This window comes from Triplophysa rosa, linkage group LG5, assembly GCF_024868665.1.
Source record: "Triplophysa rosa linkage group LG5, Trosa_1v2, whole genome shotgun sequence".
Lineage (NCBI taxonomy): Eukaryota > Metazoa > Chordata > Actinopteri > Cypriniformes > Nemacheilidae > Triplophysa > Triplophysa rosa.
Genome location: NC_079894.1, coordinates 23,112,709 through 23,126,278, shown reverse-complemented (window position 1 = coordinate 23,126,278; position 13,570 = coordinate 23,112,709). Strand labels below are relative to the sequence as shown.

The following is a 13,570-nucleotide window of genomic DNA, read 5'->3' as shown; positions in this document are numbered from 1 at the left end:
GATGGAAGTCAATGAGGACCAGTGTTGTTTGTTTACTACCATTCTTCAAAATATCTTCTGTTGTGTTCTGCAGAAGAAAGATAGTCATTCATGTTTGGAATAACACGAGCGTGAGTAAATAATAAAATACACTTCTTTTTTGAGGTGAACTCATGCTAAGATAGCTCAGTACATGTGTGTATATAGGAAAAAAGAAAGTGAAAGATTCATATAGATTTATCACATGTGCACAACATAAGACACTTTCTATACTTTATAAGCTCTTAAAAGACCACAAAACAGTGTTCTCGGTGTCTCAGTATGTGTGAAGTCATGGCTCTCCGATGACCTCATACCTCCAGGCGGTCTGTTCTGAGGAGTTTCTGGTTTGCCACAGCTGATGCCGCAGCAGCGTTGGAGGACACGGATGCGACCCCCGGGTTGCCCGCCATCAACACAGGCGCGCTGGGAAGGATCTCTGTGGGCATCAGGCCGGGTGACACCGGGCCCAGGTAAGGATTAAACGCGGCCGCAGCGGCGGCTGCTGCGGCCGCACTGGCGTTGTTTGCAAGGCTTGGCTGGACCGAAAACATAGGCTGTAAAAAAAGGGAAATTAAACTTTTGGCTTTATTTGTCTGTCTTTACTTAAAAACAGCCAAGAAAAAAATTAATCTGATTAATCACACATTTTTTCTGTGATTAATCGCGACTAATCGCACATAACATTAATGTTTTTAAATATATCTCTACTTTCTAATTTCACATTTAATCTCCAAATTAATGTAGAAACAACAGATTTATTTAACAGCATCATTTTACGAATGAAAGCCAACATTTTGACATTAGTACTTGTACTGATGTCTCTATTCAATTGATTTTTTTTACATTATTATATATCAACAGTATAATTGAGAGCTCTCATGTCTAACAAGTAGGAAATATACAGAAATTGAATGAAGTTCTCAAAACACTTAACAGTATTTAATGCTAAATGCTAAATTAAATACAGAAGAATTCTCATTAAAGCTACAAACCACTGAATTCCTCTTTTCTTTTGTTCTTTGATTAACATTAGTGACAGGAGTCACAGCAGCAGGTTTAAGAATGCGGCCCCTTTAAGACCCCCTCTCCTATTCTCACAACACTTTGCATTCATTTAAGAAGTCTGTGCTTACAAAAATGGTAGACAAAACAGGCTTTCTGGCATAAGCTTGTGTGGTTTTGTTCATTCAAGCACTAAAGAGAACTTCATACAGATTCTGACACAGATTCACTAACGCAGCCTTTAGCCCGTGACCGTATACACCGGACAGGACCGCAGTCGCGTTTTGCGCATCCCACAGCTAGAAGCTGTCTATCTATATGTTCAGGAATTTTGGGTACTGTTTTGATTTGAACAAGAACAAAGCCTCACCATTGGCTGAAGCTGACTTCCAGGCATGATGGCATGGGCTAGCTGCATCTGCTGAGCGAGCATTGCCATGTTCTTCTGCTGGATCAGATTGTTACGGCCGTTTATCTCCAGCTGTGTCTTCAGGTGAGGAGGAGGGTGCAAGTACTTACAGTTCTCTCTGGAACAGCGGCCCTTAAAGACAAAAGAAAATACATTATTACCCTGTGACAATATATGATCGAGTAATACTTAAAACTATAACTAAGTATTCTAAGTACACTTGGCTTGTAGTTGTGTTTATTCTGAGTATACTTGGTGTACATTTATCAACTTAAATCCGTGCTGTAAGTATTGAATTATCATTGTACCTACAGTATAAGTTAACATGTATAGTTACAATACAAACAAAAAACATGGTTGTAAACTAGCTGTGTACTTTAAGTTTACTAATGTTACACATAAAAGTAAACTTTAAAGTATACTTTCTTAAACCTAAAAGTTTAGTCAAAAGTAGTATTGAAACAGTACACTTACAAGTATACAACCAATATGTTGATATTAGAATACTGATCAAGTATACAATATGTATAAATATATTTTGAATTTAATTATTTACATAATTTAAGTATGCTTAATAAAAATGGACTTTTTTGTAAGGGCTGTCTGAATGTGTAAATTATGTTACTCTACTTTCTACTGACTTAAAGGTCCAGTGTAAGACATTTAGCGGTGAGGCTGTGAATCGCAACCAACGGCTCACTGCACCCCTCCCTTTCGAAGCACTACGTCGGCTCTTACAGGACATAATGTCGCTTCGTGTTTTCGCTTCTTTGCCGAAGGAGATAATGTTTTAACGAAACGCGCTCTGTAGAGCAGTTTGTCCGTTTAGGGCTACTGTAGAAACAACATGGCGAAATCCATGTAAGAGCACCCGCGCTGTATGTAGATAGAAATAGCTCATTCTAAAGTAATAAAAACGTAACGCTTCATTATGTAAGGTCTTTATACACCTCTGAACACATAGTGATGTAAATTATATTGCAATAGATCCTCCAAAAAATGACACCTTGGACGTTTAACATATTACCACAGCTATAAGTAGACCATTTGTGGGTTGATTTCCCAAAAAGAGTAAACACAGTGCCTCTGTGGTGATATGAAAGCATAGCTTTTTTTGCATTAAAAACCTGCAACATTGCAACAATGGCTCGAACAATGGCGTGAAGTTTGTGGCGGCCGACCAACGGCAGACAGGCAGAGCTTACAAGAAACCTGTATAAAAATAATCATTTCTTTTGCAATTCTGTCTGGTTATGAAAGAGGCACAGAAATGACAGATTTAGCATCAGAAATGAACATCCTGCTCCCCGTCCATCTGACGGTATTGAGCGTACAGGAAAGCCCTCTGCTCTAATGCGTCTGACTGCGCCCGGCCTCGGCAGCTGCTTTCAGCCCGTGTGGAATCCGGACTGACAGACCGTCACACTATTGATCAGTGGAGTATTGATTCATGAAGCACGACGATGCGGGAGAAATTCTACTGATGAGTTAATGGATCTACAGTAACCCCGCATGACCCCGGCCGGCCTCACACACTGAGACGACGAGTGTCTTTATTTGGGCTGTGTTGGCGAGAGTATATCAGCACACTGTCCTTACCAAAGCAACCGGTCATTAACCTGCTCTCATCTGACGCCTGTCGTCAGTGCACTTCATCTGCCCTGTCTGTCTGTCTGTCTGTCTGTCTGTCTGCTGTGCCTCAAAACAAACCCCCTCTTAGCTGCAAGAACTATTTTCATGACAGCAACTATCTTTTTAGGAAGGGTTTTCTTCTGTGTGGCCCTGTAAATTGGCCGTATTGATCTGACTCCCAGGAAATAAAACATGTAAAGAAACTTGCTTTGTTGGAGAGATACGGAACTGTCTAAAATCTCAAACATTCATTTTCTATTATAGTTATATTTGTACTTTTTTTTTTTTAAACAACTTGCTATTCTGCCCAGTGCTTCCATTGCCACACATGTTGACGTTTTGCAACACATTTGCGTTTGCTTAAAGAGACGTGAGCAACCTAATCACCATAGCGATGACTTCAAACAAACCAACAGCAACACTAAACAGAACACGACATGTCCTATGTCCCCAAGCTTTGCTCAGACATGATTCAATGATTTTAAAATGATATGTATTCTATAAAATACACAAAAGATCTTTTAAATAATTAAAATACACGATATTATCTGTGGCATCCCACAATATTCTTTTCTGAATTGTACTGTAAAACATACCACTTAAATCCCATATTTTGAAATGTTGCTTTTTAGAGAGAAATCATAAAAAATGTATTTCTTAAAAGTGGAAAAACAGGAAGTGGTTTGGAATCAGTAGACCACAAAAGTGGACAGGGAATTTGTCAGCAACACGCGCACACACACATATAGTTTACAATGACAAAGCCATCAACCATGCACGATTAATTCATGTATCAAAAGAAGATATTTCGAGAAATGTCTCAGATGTTTTGTGTCCAACCGTAGAAGTGAATGGGGGCGAATACTGTTTGGTTACCAACATTCTTTAAAATATCTTCATTTGTGTTCAGCAGAAGAAAGAAAGTCATACAGGTTTGAAATGACATGAGGCTGAGTAAATGATGAAAGATTTTTCCTTTTTCCGTGAACAATCCCTTTTGTATGAAGTTGAAACTGCCCATATTTAATTCAACTATGGACTTGTAAGCTTACTAGCTGCTTCATAGGTATGACACATTTCTGTAAGTATCCTCCAAAAACAGGATCATAGCATTCTAATATATAGCCCGTGAAGTACTGAAGGGTTTGCCCTGGTATGTGTGTGTATTTGGAGGGCATATTCAGAGTGAAACATGTTAGATAAACATTGTGAGCGAGGGGTCAAGCAGCTGAGTGCAGAGAAAATAGCAGAGGGTCAAGTTCCTCCGCGGATGTCACTGATTTGAACCCTCTTGGGGTTTGTCATCTCCCGCTATCATTTCTTCACAGGTGTGATCGATTCATCCTGGTCAGTGATGACGTCACAAGTCAACATGTGGGCACGCACAAGCTGCATCCAAACTTCCACTGGCTTCCAAATTGTAACACGCTGAGGTTTCCCGACACAAATAAACCAAGAATTTTTCCTTCACATGTCCTTTTTAGGCCTGGATTCGACTAAAAGTTTGTGTGATGTATCGGCGTAAAGCGATCCAAACATTCTCCGCGAGGATTTAAACTCTTACTCAATATTCTTAGCAACTCAAAGTCGTCATAGCATGGAAAATTATATTTGTCTTGCTATACTATTTGTCTTCAAAACAGGAAGCTCCCCGCATAGGCACCCTGAGTATTTATTGACACAATGCTGCAAAACAGGCAGAAAATTCTGCAGTCTATTAACCTGCAACGATGCAACCTCAAAATCCTTGTCCAACATATTATTGGTTAATATTTATGCTATACACTATTAAAAATAACGGTGCTAAACAATACCATTAAATACAATTTTTTGGTTGTATGGTAATTTTTGATATCTACAGAAAGATTCTTTGTAGTGGAAAAAGGTCCTTCGGGGAACCAAAAATGGTTCTTCTATGCCATTGCTGTATATTGTAGCACCTTTATTTTCACAAGTGTAAAATGCTGTGCATTGACAAAATACAGCCGCGGAAGACCATTTTAAAGACTATTTTCTGAGTTTACTATTTATAGGTGTGTGTTTAGGTAAATCATCATTTTTGTTTCATTCTGTGAACTCCTAACATTATTTCTCCAAAATTTTAAACAAAAACATTGTTTCTATTTACATTTATTTACAGAAAAAGAACGCTGGAAAAACAGGTCAAAATAACAGAAAAATGCTCTGTATTTTTTCAGACCTCAAATACTGCAAAGAAAACAAGTTCATATTCACTTTTAAGAAATACAACAGTAAAGTTTGTTCGTGTTGTCCGGAAAAGTTCAAAAAAAAAAATGTTGTGATAACCTCAATTTTTATCAGAGTTTTCATGTGTCTTGTCATGCTGTCAGTCTTTCACATTGCTGTTGGAGGACTTTATGTCACTCCTGAGGTTTGATTTTTTTATCCTGGACTAGACTGGCCACAATAAATCTATATATATATGAACATTTGGAATGGTCTCTTAATCTTTTCCGTGACTGTGTTTATGAAAATCTTTTTGATTTTTTTTGTCTAATATGAACAAATATTAGTGTTTATGAAGAGCAGGGCAAACAGAATATTCTAGATAAAAAACATGCACGCACGCAAGCAAGCACGCACGCATACACACACACGCACGCACGCACGCACGCACGCACGCACGCACGCACGCACGCACGCACGCACACACACTCCTATTAGAGTCTTCAGTTGGCATTTTGTAAGCTAAAGTTTCTACCATCTGTTAAAGGCGTTAGGAACGCTTGCCTCTATGAGGAGACACTGATTTGTGCAAGAATCAATATTACAATTCAAATCCCTAAAACAAACTATAGCATACTACACTTTATTTAAACTTCTTCTTCATTTACATGCAGTTTAATGACCTTACATTATTTGGAGAGTTTTCAAAATGGGTTAACTGCATCTAAAATCTATAAATTCCCTCATGAATTCATATGAATTTTAAGATAAGATAATCTTGGCGTTAAACGTAAGACATGAGTACTGAAAGCACACAGTGAATGGTTGTGTGTTTAAGCAGGTCTGTGCATGCAGAAGGGTGTGTGGGGTGAGAACAATTCATGAAGGTGTGACGGCCTGCGGGTTCCACCGAGCATGGGAGAGAGAAGCGGCAGGGTGGAAGGGAAAAAATGAGGCGAGAATCAGGGATGAAAGAGAGAAGTGTTTATGAGAGGTGGGTGATACGGGGTGAGCCGTGTGTTTGGGGTGAAGGAGTCAAATTGCACTCACCCCAACTAACCCCGCTCGCCCCTTCCTGTAAACCTCTGCGGTGAAGCAGCACAGGGGCGAGGTCACATGACACAAACGTGTAAGAACATGCAGAATGTGATGTGCCTTTAAAGATAATCTGCCTAACTGTGTAGAAATGGTTTACTGGGTTAAACATTTTTTTTTCAAACCTACAGCTTCTAAATGCATTTGCGACCTGATATTTTGTTTACCAACAATTAAAGCTAACCTACAGTAGAATTATAGATAGAACATATAGGTTAACTGTATGATGTATGATATTCTAAGTTAACTTTTAACATTAAGAATTTCCCTTAAACAGTCCGCTTAGGGCTTACATTTTTGTAAGTGCTATACTTTCGCCCTCAAGTAATTTATGATTCAAATTAGAAAAATCTTCTTCTGACCTAAAAAAAGCATTCAAAGTAACCGACTGAAATGGTGTCATTGTAATATTTGCACAGTATTTGCATACCTAATGTAAATGGTCTTCTGTCTTAGATCTATTTGCATGTTCGGTCTATTTTCATGCCCAAATCAAGAAGTCATTTTTTTATTAATACATGGAAAAATAAACAATTTGACAATTAAAATGAGTAAGAATGGCACGTTATTGAAATGATTGGGAAATATGTATTAATGTATCATTTATTGTATTTAATTTCATATATTTTGTTGTTGCTGTTAGTTGCTGCTCAGCTATAATATATGTTCTGTCTGATACCTCGTCTGTTCTATATTGGGACGTTTTGTGAAAAATGTAAAAGCCCTAAAATAATAGAATTTTGCATATAATTCAATTTTGCGTTCAGTTGTAAATCTATTGCTGTCTAGCCCGTTGTGGCCACCTACCACTAATGGTAAAGTGAACCTCTTGGTTTTTGCTTGTGATGTTTTTTAGTTTTTTTTTCACAGGGGTGAAAAACTTTCAGCTGCGCATGGCAGGAAATTAATTCGAAACAGGATCCTCAGAAGAAGTGCACTACAGACAGCCCAGTCAGTGAAATCAGAGAGGCTACAGGGAAAGTCATGCCTGACCGTCACTCTGCCTCCTAACAGCTGAGTGAGAGAGAGAGAGAGAGAGAGAGAGAGAGAGAGAGAGAGAGAGAGAGAGAGAGAGAGAGAGTGAGGAGAGACGAAAGATATCGATCCCCGGAGAGAGAGAGAGAGAGAGAGAGAGAGAGAGAGAGAGAGATGTGCCCTCTCCAGCATTAATATGACAGGTAATTTTGGTCATGACTTGCATATGGCAACATTTATGTTCTGTTTGAGGCCTAGTTGTATATGACGGAATACTATTAATATAATATTATTAATAATACTATTAATACAACATTTATCTGTGAGAGAATTCCACAAGTCTTAAGGGTTTGAAAAAATGGCTACACTGAAGCCCATTTACACTGAAAGCAAGCGATGATGACACATGACAAAACTAGAACACTTCATCAAGCTGTCCACACACGCTTTCAGACAGATTTGTTGATTCACTTTAAAAATGCTGACTTTCAACTCATGGTTGGGTAAAATAAGGACAAACCCATCCATTGAGTTGAAATTCACATAACCTTTCAAAAACACTGTACTTTTTAAATTATTAAATACTATTGTAAAAGTTGACAAGCACTTTGCCGAAGGAGATGACGTATTTATGAAACGCTCTATGTAGAGCAGTTTGTCCATTTAGGGCTACTGTAGAAACAACATGGAGAATTCCATGTAAGAGGACCCGCTGTGTATGTACAGTAGACAGAAATAGCTCATTCTAAGATAATAAAAACATACACTTCCTTATGTAAGGTTTTTATACACCTTTGAAGACATAGTTATGTATATTATATCGCATTTCTGTCAGTAGATCCTCTATAAAATTATGCACTGGACTTTTGAACCATCTGTTCGGTTTGTCCATGCTGTACCCAACCATTGGATGAAACAACCCAGCATTTTTAGAGACATTCTTGAGTTTCAATCTTGAATTTTTTTTGCATTGTTTCAAGTGTAAACACTCACAGAAAAAATGGTAAAAAAAATGTAAGGAATTTTAGTACCTCAAAAGGTACACATTAGTACCAATTGTATACATATCTGTACATATTTTTCTACATTTTTTAAGGGTACCGTCCAATTTTGGCTACATTTTTTCCTTTGTACACATACAATGTCCAACGTTCCGTATCACTGCAACATTTCTGAAATGTTGTGGATAAAATGATTAGAATAGATTAAATGTTTCAACGATGATGTGCGTGTGAGTTTAAGAGATTAGAAGGTCACATGTTTGTCTATAGTGTCAGCCACTGATGTCCCTTTGGAACAGAGTCTCTTTGTACTTGTGGTGCCCGAGTTACACACATTTTCAAGTGTGTGTGTGTGTGTCTGTGCTTAACACTGATTTTTTCTTCATCATCTTCATGTATCATTAGTCAAATGAGTCGCGCTCTTCATTTACAAGCCACCCTTCTTTCATCTATTCTTTGTGCTATTGGTGCTTTCAAAGGCAAGTATCACTATTACAGTTATTCATAATGAGGGTTAATGATTTGAATTGGGTGTTAAACTTGAAAGCAAGAGCCCAGAGATGAGATTTTCAACCAACAACATGAACCACATTAGGTACGAGTACATCATAAACGTGCATGTGCAACCACATAGCAACACACTAAAAACCATTAAGAATGCCTTAGCAACCACGCAGCACAACCCTGGCAACCAGCCACAGCATCATTGCAGGAGCACATACCCCTCACTCTAGCTTTATCGAATGTAAAAATGCATTTTTTGTGTGTGCTAGCTGTCTATCCATCAGTCCCCTTATACTACTGTTTTGCTGTTTGGCAAGGAGAGAAAGAGCGAGAATTAAATAAGAGTCAGAGTTGGGTCAGCTGTCGTGCTGCCTGCCAGTCTCTCTGCCAAATCTTTTCTCATTAACAGTTGCTTTACTTCTCTAGCTGTGCTACCCGCCCCCCATTCACCGAGGGCCTTTTCCGTACACGTTTGGTGTCGTTGTTTCACGCCTGTCAAGGTTTACTTACACATGTCACATGATCACATGCCTGCCTCATCAGGACCGAAAAGTTGGGGTCAAAGGTCACATAGCTGTCTGTAGTAATGTATGTCATTCAGAAATGTGTACTTTTTTTACACACAAACTAACAATAACTTTTACAATGAGCTAAATCTAACTTTAATACAAACTTTGCTATACTTCAGATTTTGATTTTAGTCATTTTTATCAATGAAACCAATGGTTCACAAACACGCACGCACGCACTACTCTCTATGTGTGATTATTTTATCAGAGTAAGATTATGTGGATGTAAGTAACAAGATTAGCAGTGCTCATTTTGGCTTTAGGGCACTGCACCCGATTAACAGGGATATTAGCTGCCCAGTGTGACACCGGATTTGGATTATAATCCCTGGATTATTCCTATACTCTCCATTGAATTAACTTTCTGTTCTCACTTACCCGCAGAGTGCAGGAGATCTCTTTCAGGTCCTGTGCAAGACGTGTAATGCCTGTGGGGGCTGCTTTAGAATTTTTAAGTTTTACATAATTAATATTGCATATAGGAATTTATGTCTGTTTAATATTTGACCTGTGTTTCTCTCTCCTTTACCTTAAATGTGTGCTTTCACTGTGCGTGCGTGCGTGCGTGCGTGTCTGTGTGTGTGTGCGTGCCCGTGTGTGTGTGTTAGTACGTGTGCATATTGTGTGTGTGGAGTGTTTTGTATGTGGGTATGTCTGTCTTCTGTGTTTTCACCTTTTTCTTGTTTTTACAGGTATAACTTTAATTGTTTCGCTTATATGTCTCATGTACAGCTGCTTTGTAACAATGAAAATTGTAAAAAGCGCTCTGTAAATAAAGTTGAGTTGAGTAATGTGTAATATGTGTGATGTAGATCTAACTTCCAAACATATGTTACAATATAATCATAAATAATTTCAGAATACAAACTATTTTTCTTAAAATAATTCATTAAAGGGTAAAAATGTGCCTTTTTCCTTTACTTTGATTCCTTTGATAATTGAATTCAGAGTCTTTCGAACCTTCTTTATAAATGCACATCAGAATGAGCTCGGCTTAGACGGAGGGCTTTGTTGCTAGGATACCATGACCACAGTCTGTGAAGGGCCAGTCACATCTGTATCATTTAATGCAGGTGTGTGTTTTGTGCGAAGAACGAGATCAACAAACAACCGCAAAAAGGTGCAGTTACATGCATTTCATGTATGATATGACAACTTACAAATGAACCCATGCACACCAAACACACTCATAAACGCACGCATGCACGCATGCAATATAAGTGCATACTGGGTGCTAATTATTCTCTTATAAATAATGCAGTCGGGTGACCCCTCCCTTCTGTACTGACACATCTAGATTGATGATGTACTTCCTGTCAGTCAGAGGGTTGATGGCTCAGTTTATGCGGCTCTACAAGAAGTGCAGGGTTTACTCCCAGAGTTCTGTGGAAGCTGAGTCACGCAGCGCTGAAATCTCTCTCTCGCAGAGACACAGAAGCCGCGGTCACCGGTACACGCACACCCACTCAGTGTGCATGTGTGTGTGCGTTTTTGAAATAGGCAAGGGTCAGGGTGTTACTGATAAAGTCTACAGTATCTGTGTCCTTCAGGTTTTAACTTCTCAAAACTGATATTTACGTGCACACTACAGTCCAAGAGTGGAATACAGTAGAAAAAACATGATTTCTCCCCATGAGATAGGATATTGCAGTGTATGATATGCAAAAAGTAATTTTGTTATGAATCCAACATTTCAAAGAGGAAACCCTACAGGACATTCTTAACTTTTCTTCCTCCTAAAATAAAGTCCTGTGGTGAAATGCATTTAACATTTTAACAAACCAAAGTAAAGATGAATAAATGTGTGACCATTTACCATCACAAACTTTCCAATATAAATATCATGGAATTAAAAATCCTGTACCTTCTCGGGATCGGTTCCACATTTATGGAATGATCTGCCCGCTGCTACAAGATCAGCAGATTCTGTAGCCATCTTTTAAAACCGTCTGAAAACACATCTCTTCCGTCAACACCTAACTCATCAGTTCTGACTTCTATCTCTTTTCTACTCTTTCAAAAAAATATATTATATATATATTTTTTCTACTCTTTAAAAAAAAAAAAAAAAAATTCTACTCTTTTCTACTCTTTCAAAAAAAACAAAAACAAAACTTAGCTCTGTATACTGTGGTAGGCTATATAAGACCAATTTTCTTTTATTGCACTTATGCTTTTTGTTGTCCTTGTGTTGTTCCAATTGCTTCCATTGTTTCCCTCATCTGTAAGTCGCTTTGGATAAAAGCGTCTGCTAAATGACTGAATGTAAATGTTAAAATAATTATATTTGTGACAATTTTATTATAATTCGCACTACAGTATGTTCTTAAAACACGTGTTTTAGTTTTGCATTCTGGTTCCAAGTTGTAAGTGACTTCATTTTTAATTCATACAGTAAATAATATATAAGAAAGAAAGAGATCAATTAGATCATTTTGTTATCAAATACTGGGACAGTGTGTCAGATAAACAGTTTTTCTCAGTTGAGTTCACGCTCTGTGTGTGTGCGTGTGTGTGTGTGTGTGTGTGTTTGTGTTTGTCTCGATGGCGTGATTGAGGAATGATGACGTCCTCTGTGGATTTACTGTGCTCATGTTTGTGCTTTCAAACAGTCATTTATTTTCTAATGAATGTCCAGTGTGTGCGTGCGTGTGTGTGTGTGTGTATATATACATTCCATGACTGTGCTGCTAACAGAGCATCAGCACCAGTAGGGCATTCTGTGTCCCGTCTCCATACATGGTGAGACTGGTTCAGTTCTTCACTCCAGCGCCTGCTGAGCTTGTTCAGATGGAACTCTCGCTGTATATTATTGTAACTTTTCCAGCAGTCCGCCGAGCATGAGACGAATATGAGACTATATCTGAAACTCCATCTGTCTGTCACTCTTTCACTAGACTTGTCCTAATGTCTTGGGAAGAAATAAAAATCTAAACAATTAATGTAGATAATCTACATTTGGTCTTGGATGAAATTTATAATAAAATGTTTTTTTTTTTTTACAATCAATGCTGTTCACACTAATCATAATGAGTTATTGTTCTAATCTCCTCTAAGATAGATCAGACAAATGTGACCCTGGCTGTGAAAACCCAGCTAAAGTCACCTTTTGTGATTTTTTTTATAAAATCACTCCACATAGTAAAAAACACCTTGACATCTTTAATATTAACTGAATAAAGCCATGTCAGAGATTGACACCAGTGATTTATGAAAAACTATTTTTAATGCTAAGTAATACATAGTGTCAATAAAATAATTAATTTCAGTATTATAAATGAACATTTGGGGCATCAAAATCTATCATATAATCTATAATTTACAGCGATAAACACAACCTACATTTTTTTGGCTATGACTACTAATTTTACACAAAAAACTATTTTCCTATATTACCTGTCAGTATATTCCATCATTTGACATATATTTGAAAAAGATATAATACATCATAATATATTACAATATATTGAATGATACCAAAGTCGTGCCGCTCGGCAGCCATGTTTGCAACGCCTCTGGGCAGCTATTTACGTCATAGCAAGTCCACAGCCCTATCTACTTGAATGGGGGAAGGCAGATATTTCTAAAATCGCTGGCAAAAATCACAATTAAACAGCATATTTCCCATCAATAATTAAACATGACATGAACTGTATCATAACTTTGGTTTACTAAGCTTAAATTGCACAAAAAATCACCTTTTTTTGATGTCGCCTCGTGTACTACGCCTGCGCACAGGCTGGCAAGCGCCTCACGAGAGCCCCGCCCCAGAGAATCGTCAGTCTTTATTGATTGACAATTGGCTCGTTTTACCGGAAGGCGGGACTTCCTTCGCTAGAGCGGCCATACTAATTGCATTCCTCGCCGCATCTTGTTAATATTAATATCTTTGATAATACATAAGAAATTGTTGCTTTTCATATAGGAACCAATTATATATAAATTGGTTTCATTATATGAAAATGTATTATTTAACATATTACATGATGTTTTCTAGTATATTCCTATATATTTTGGTTTCGTAAGGGTGCATTGATGCTCAAAACCTCGCGATTTAAATATGAGACTTTAGCTTGGATTTCACACAAATGTGAGATTACTGGGGCCTTTCTCTCAGGAGACAACTACAAAAAGCAGTAAGAAAACATCTGCATTTCTCACTAGTTTCAGGAAAC

At 37.9% G+C, this 13,570-nt stretch overlaps 1 protein-coding gene across 11 annotated transcripts in view; it reads right to left on the bottom strand.

The window, feature by feature from the left end:
* mbnl1 (muscleblind-like splicing regulator 1) overlaps window positions 1–13,570 on the bottom strand; it is a 66,930-nt gene that overhangs the window by 10,761 nt on the left and 42,599 nt on the right. For all 11 annotated transcript variants that reach the window (XM_057334447.1, XM_057334449.1, XM_057334446.1 and 8 more), the window contains 2 exons: window positions 1,394–1,564; window positions 336–575 (listed from right to left, as the gene is read on the bottom strand). In XM_057334447.1, coding sequence (XP_057190430.1) covers window positions 336–575; window positions 1,394–1,564 — 411 coding nt within the window. The remainder of the gene's footprint in view (window positions 1–335; window positions 576–1,393; window positions 1,565–13,570) is intronic.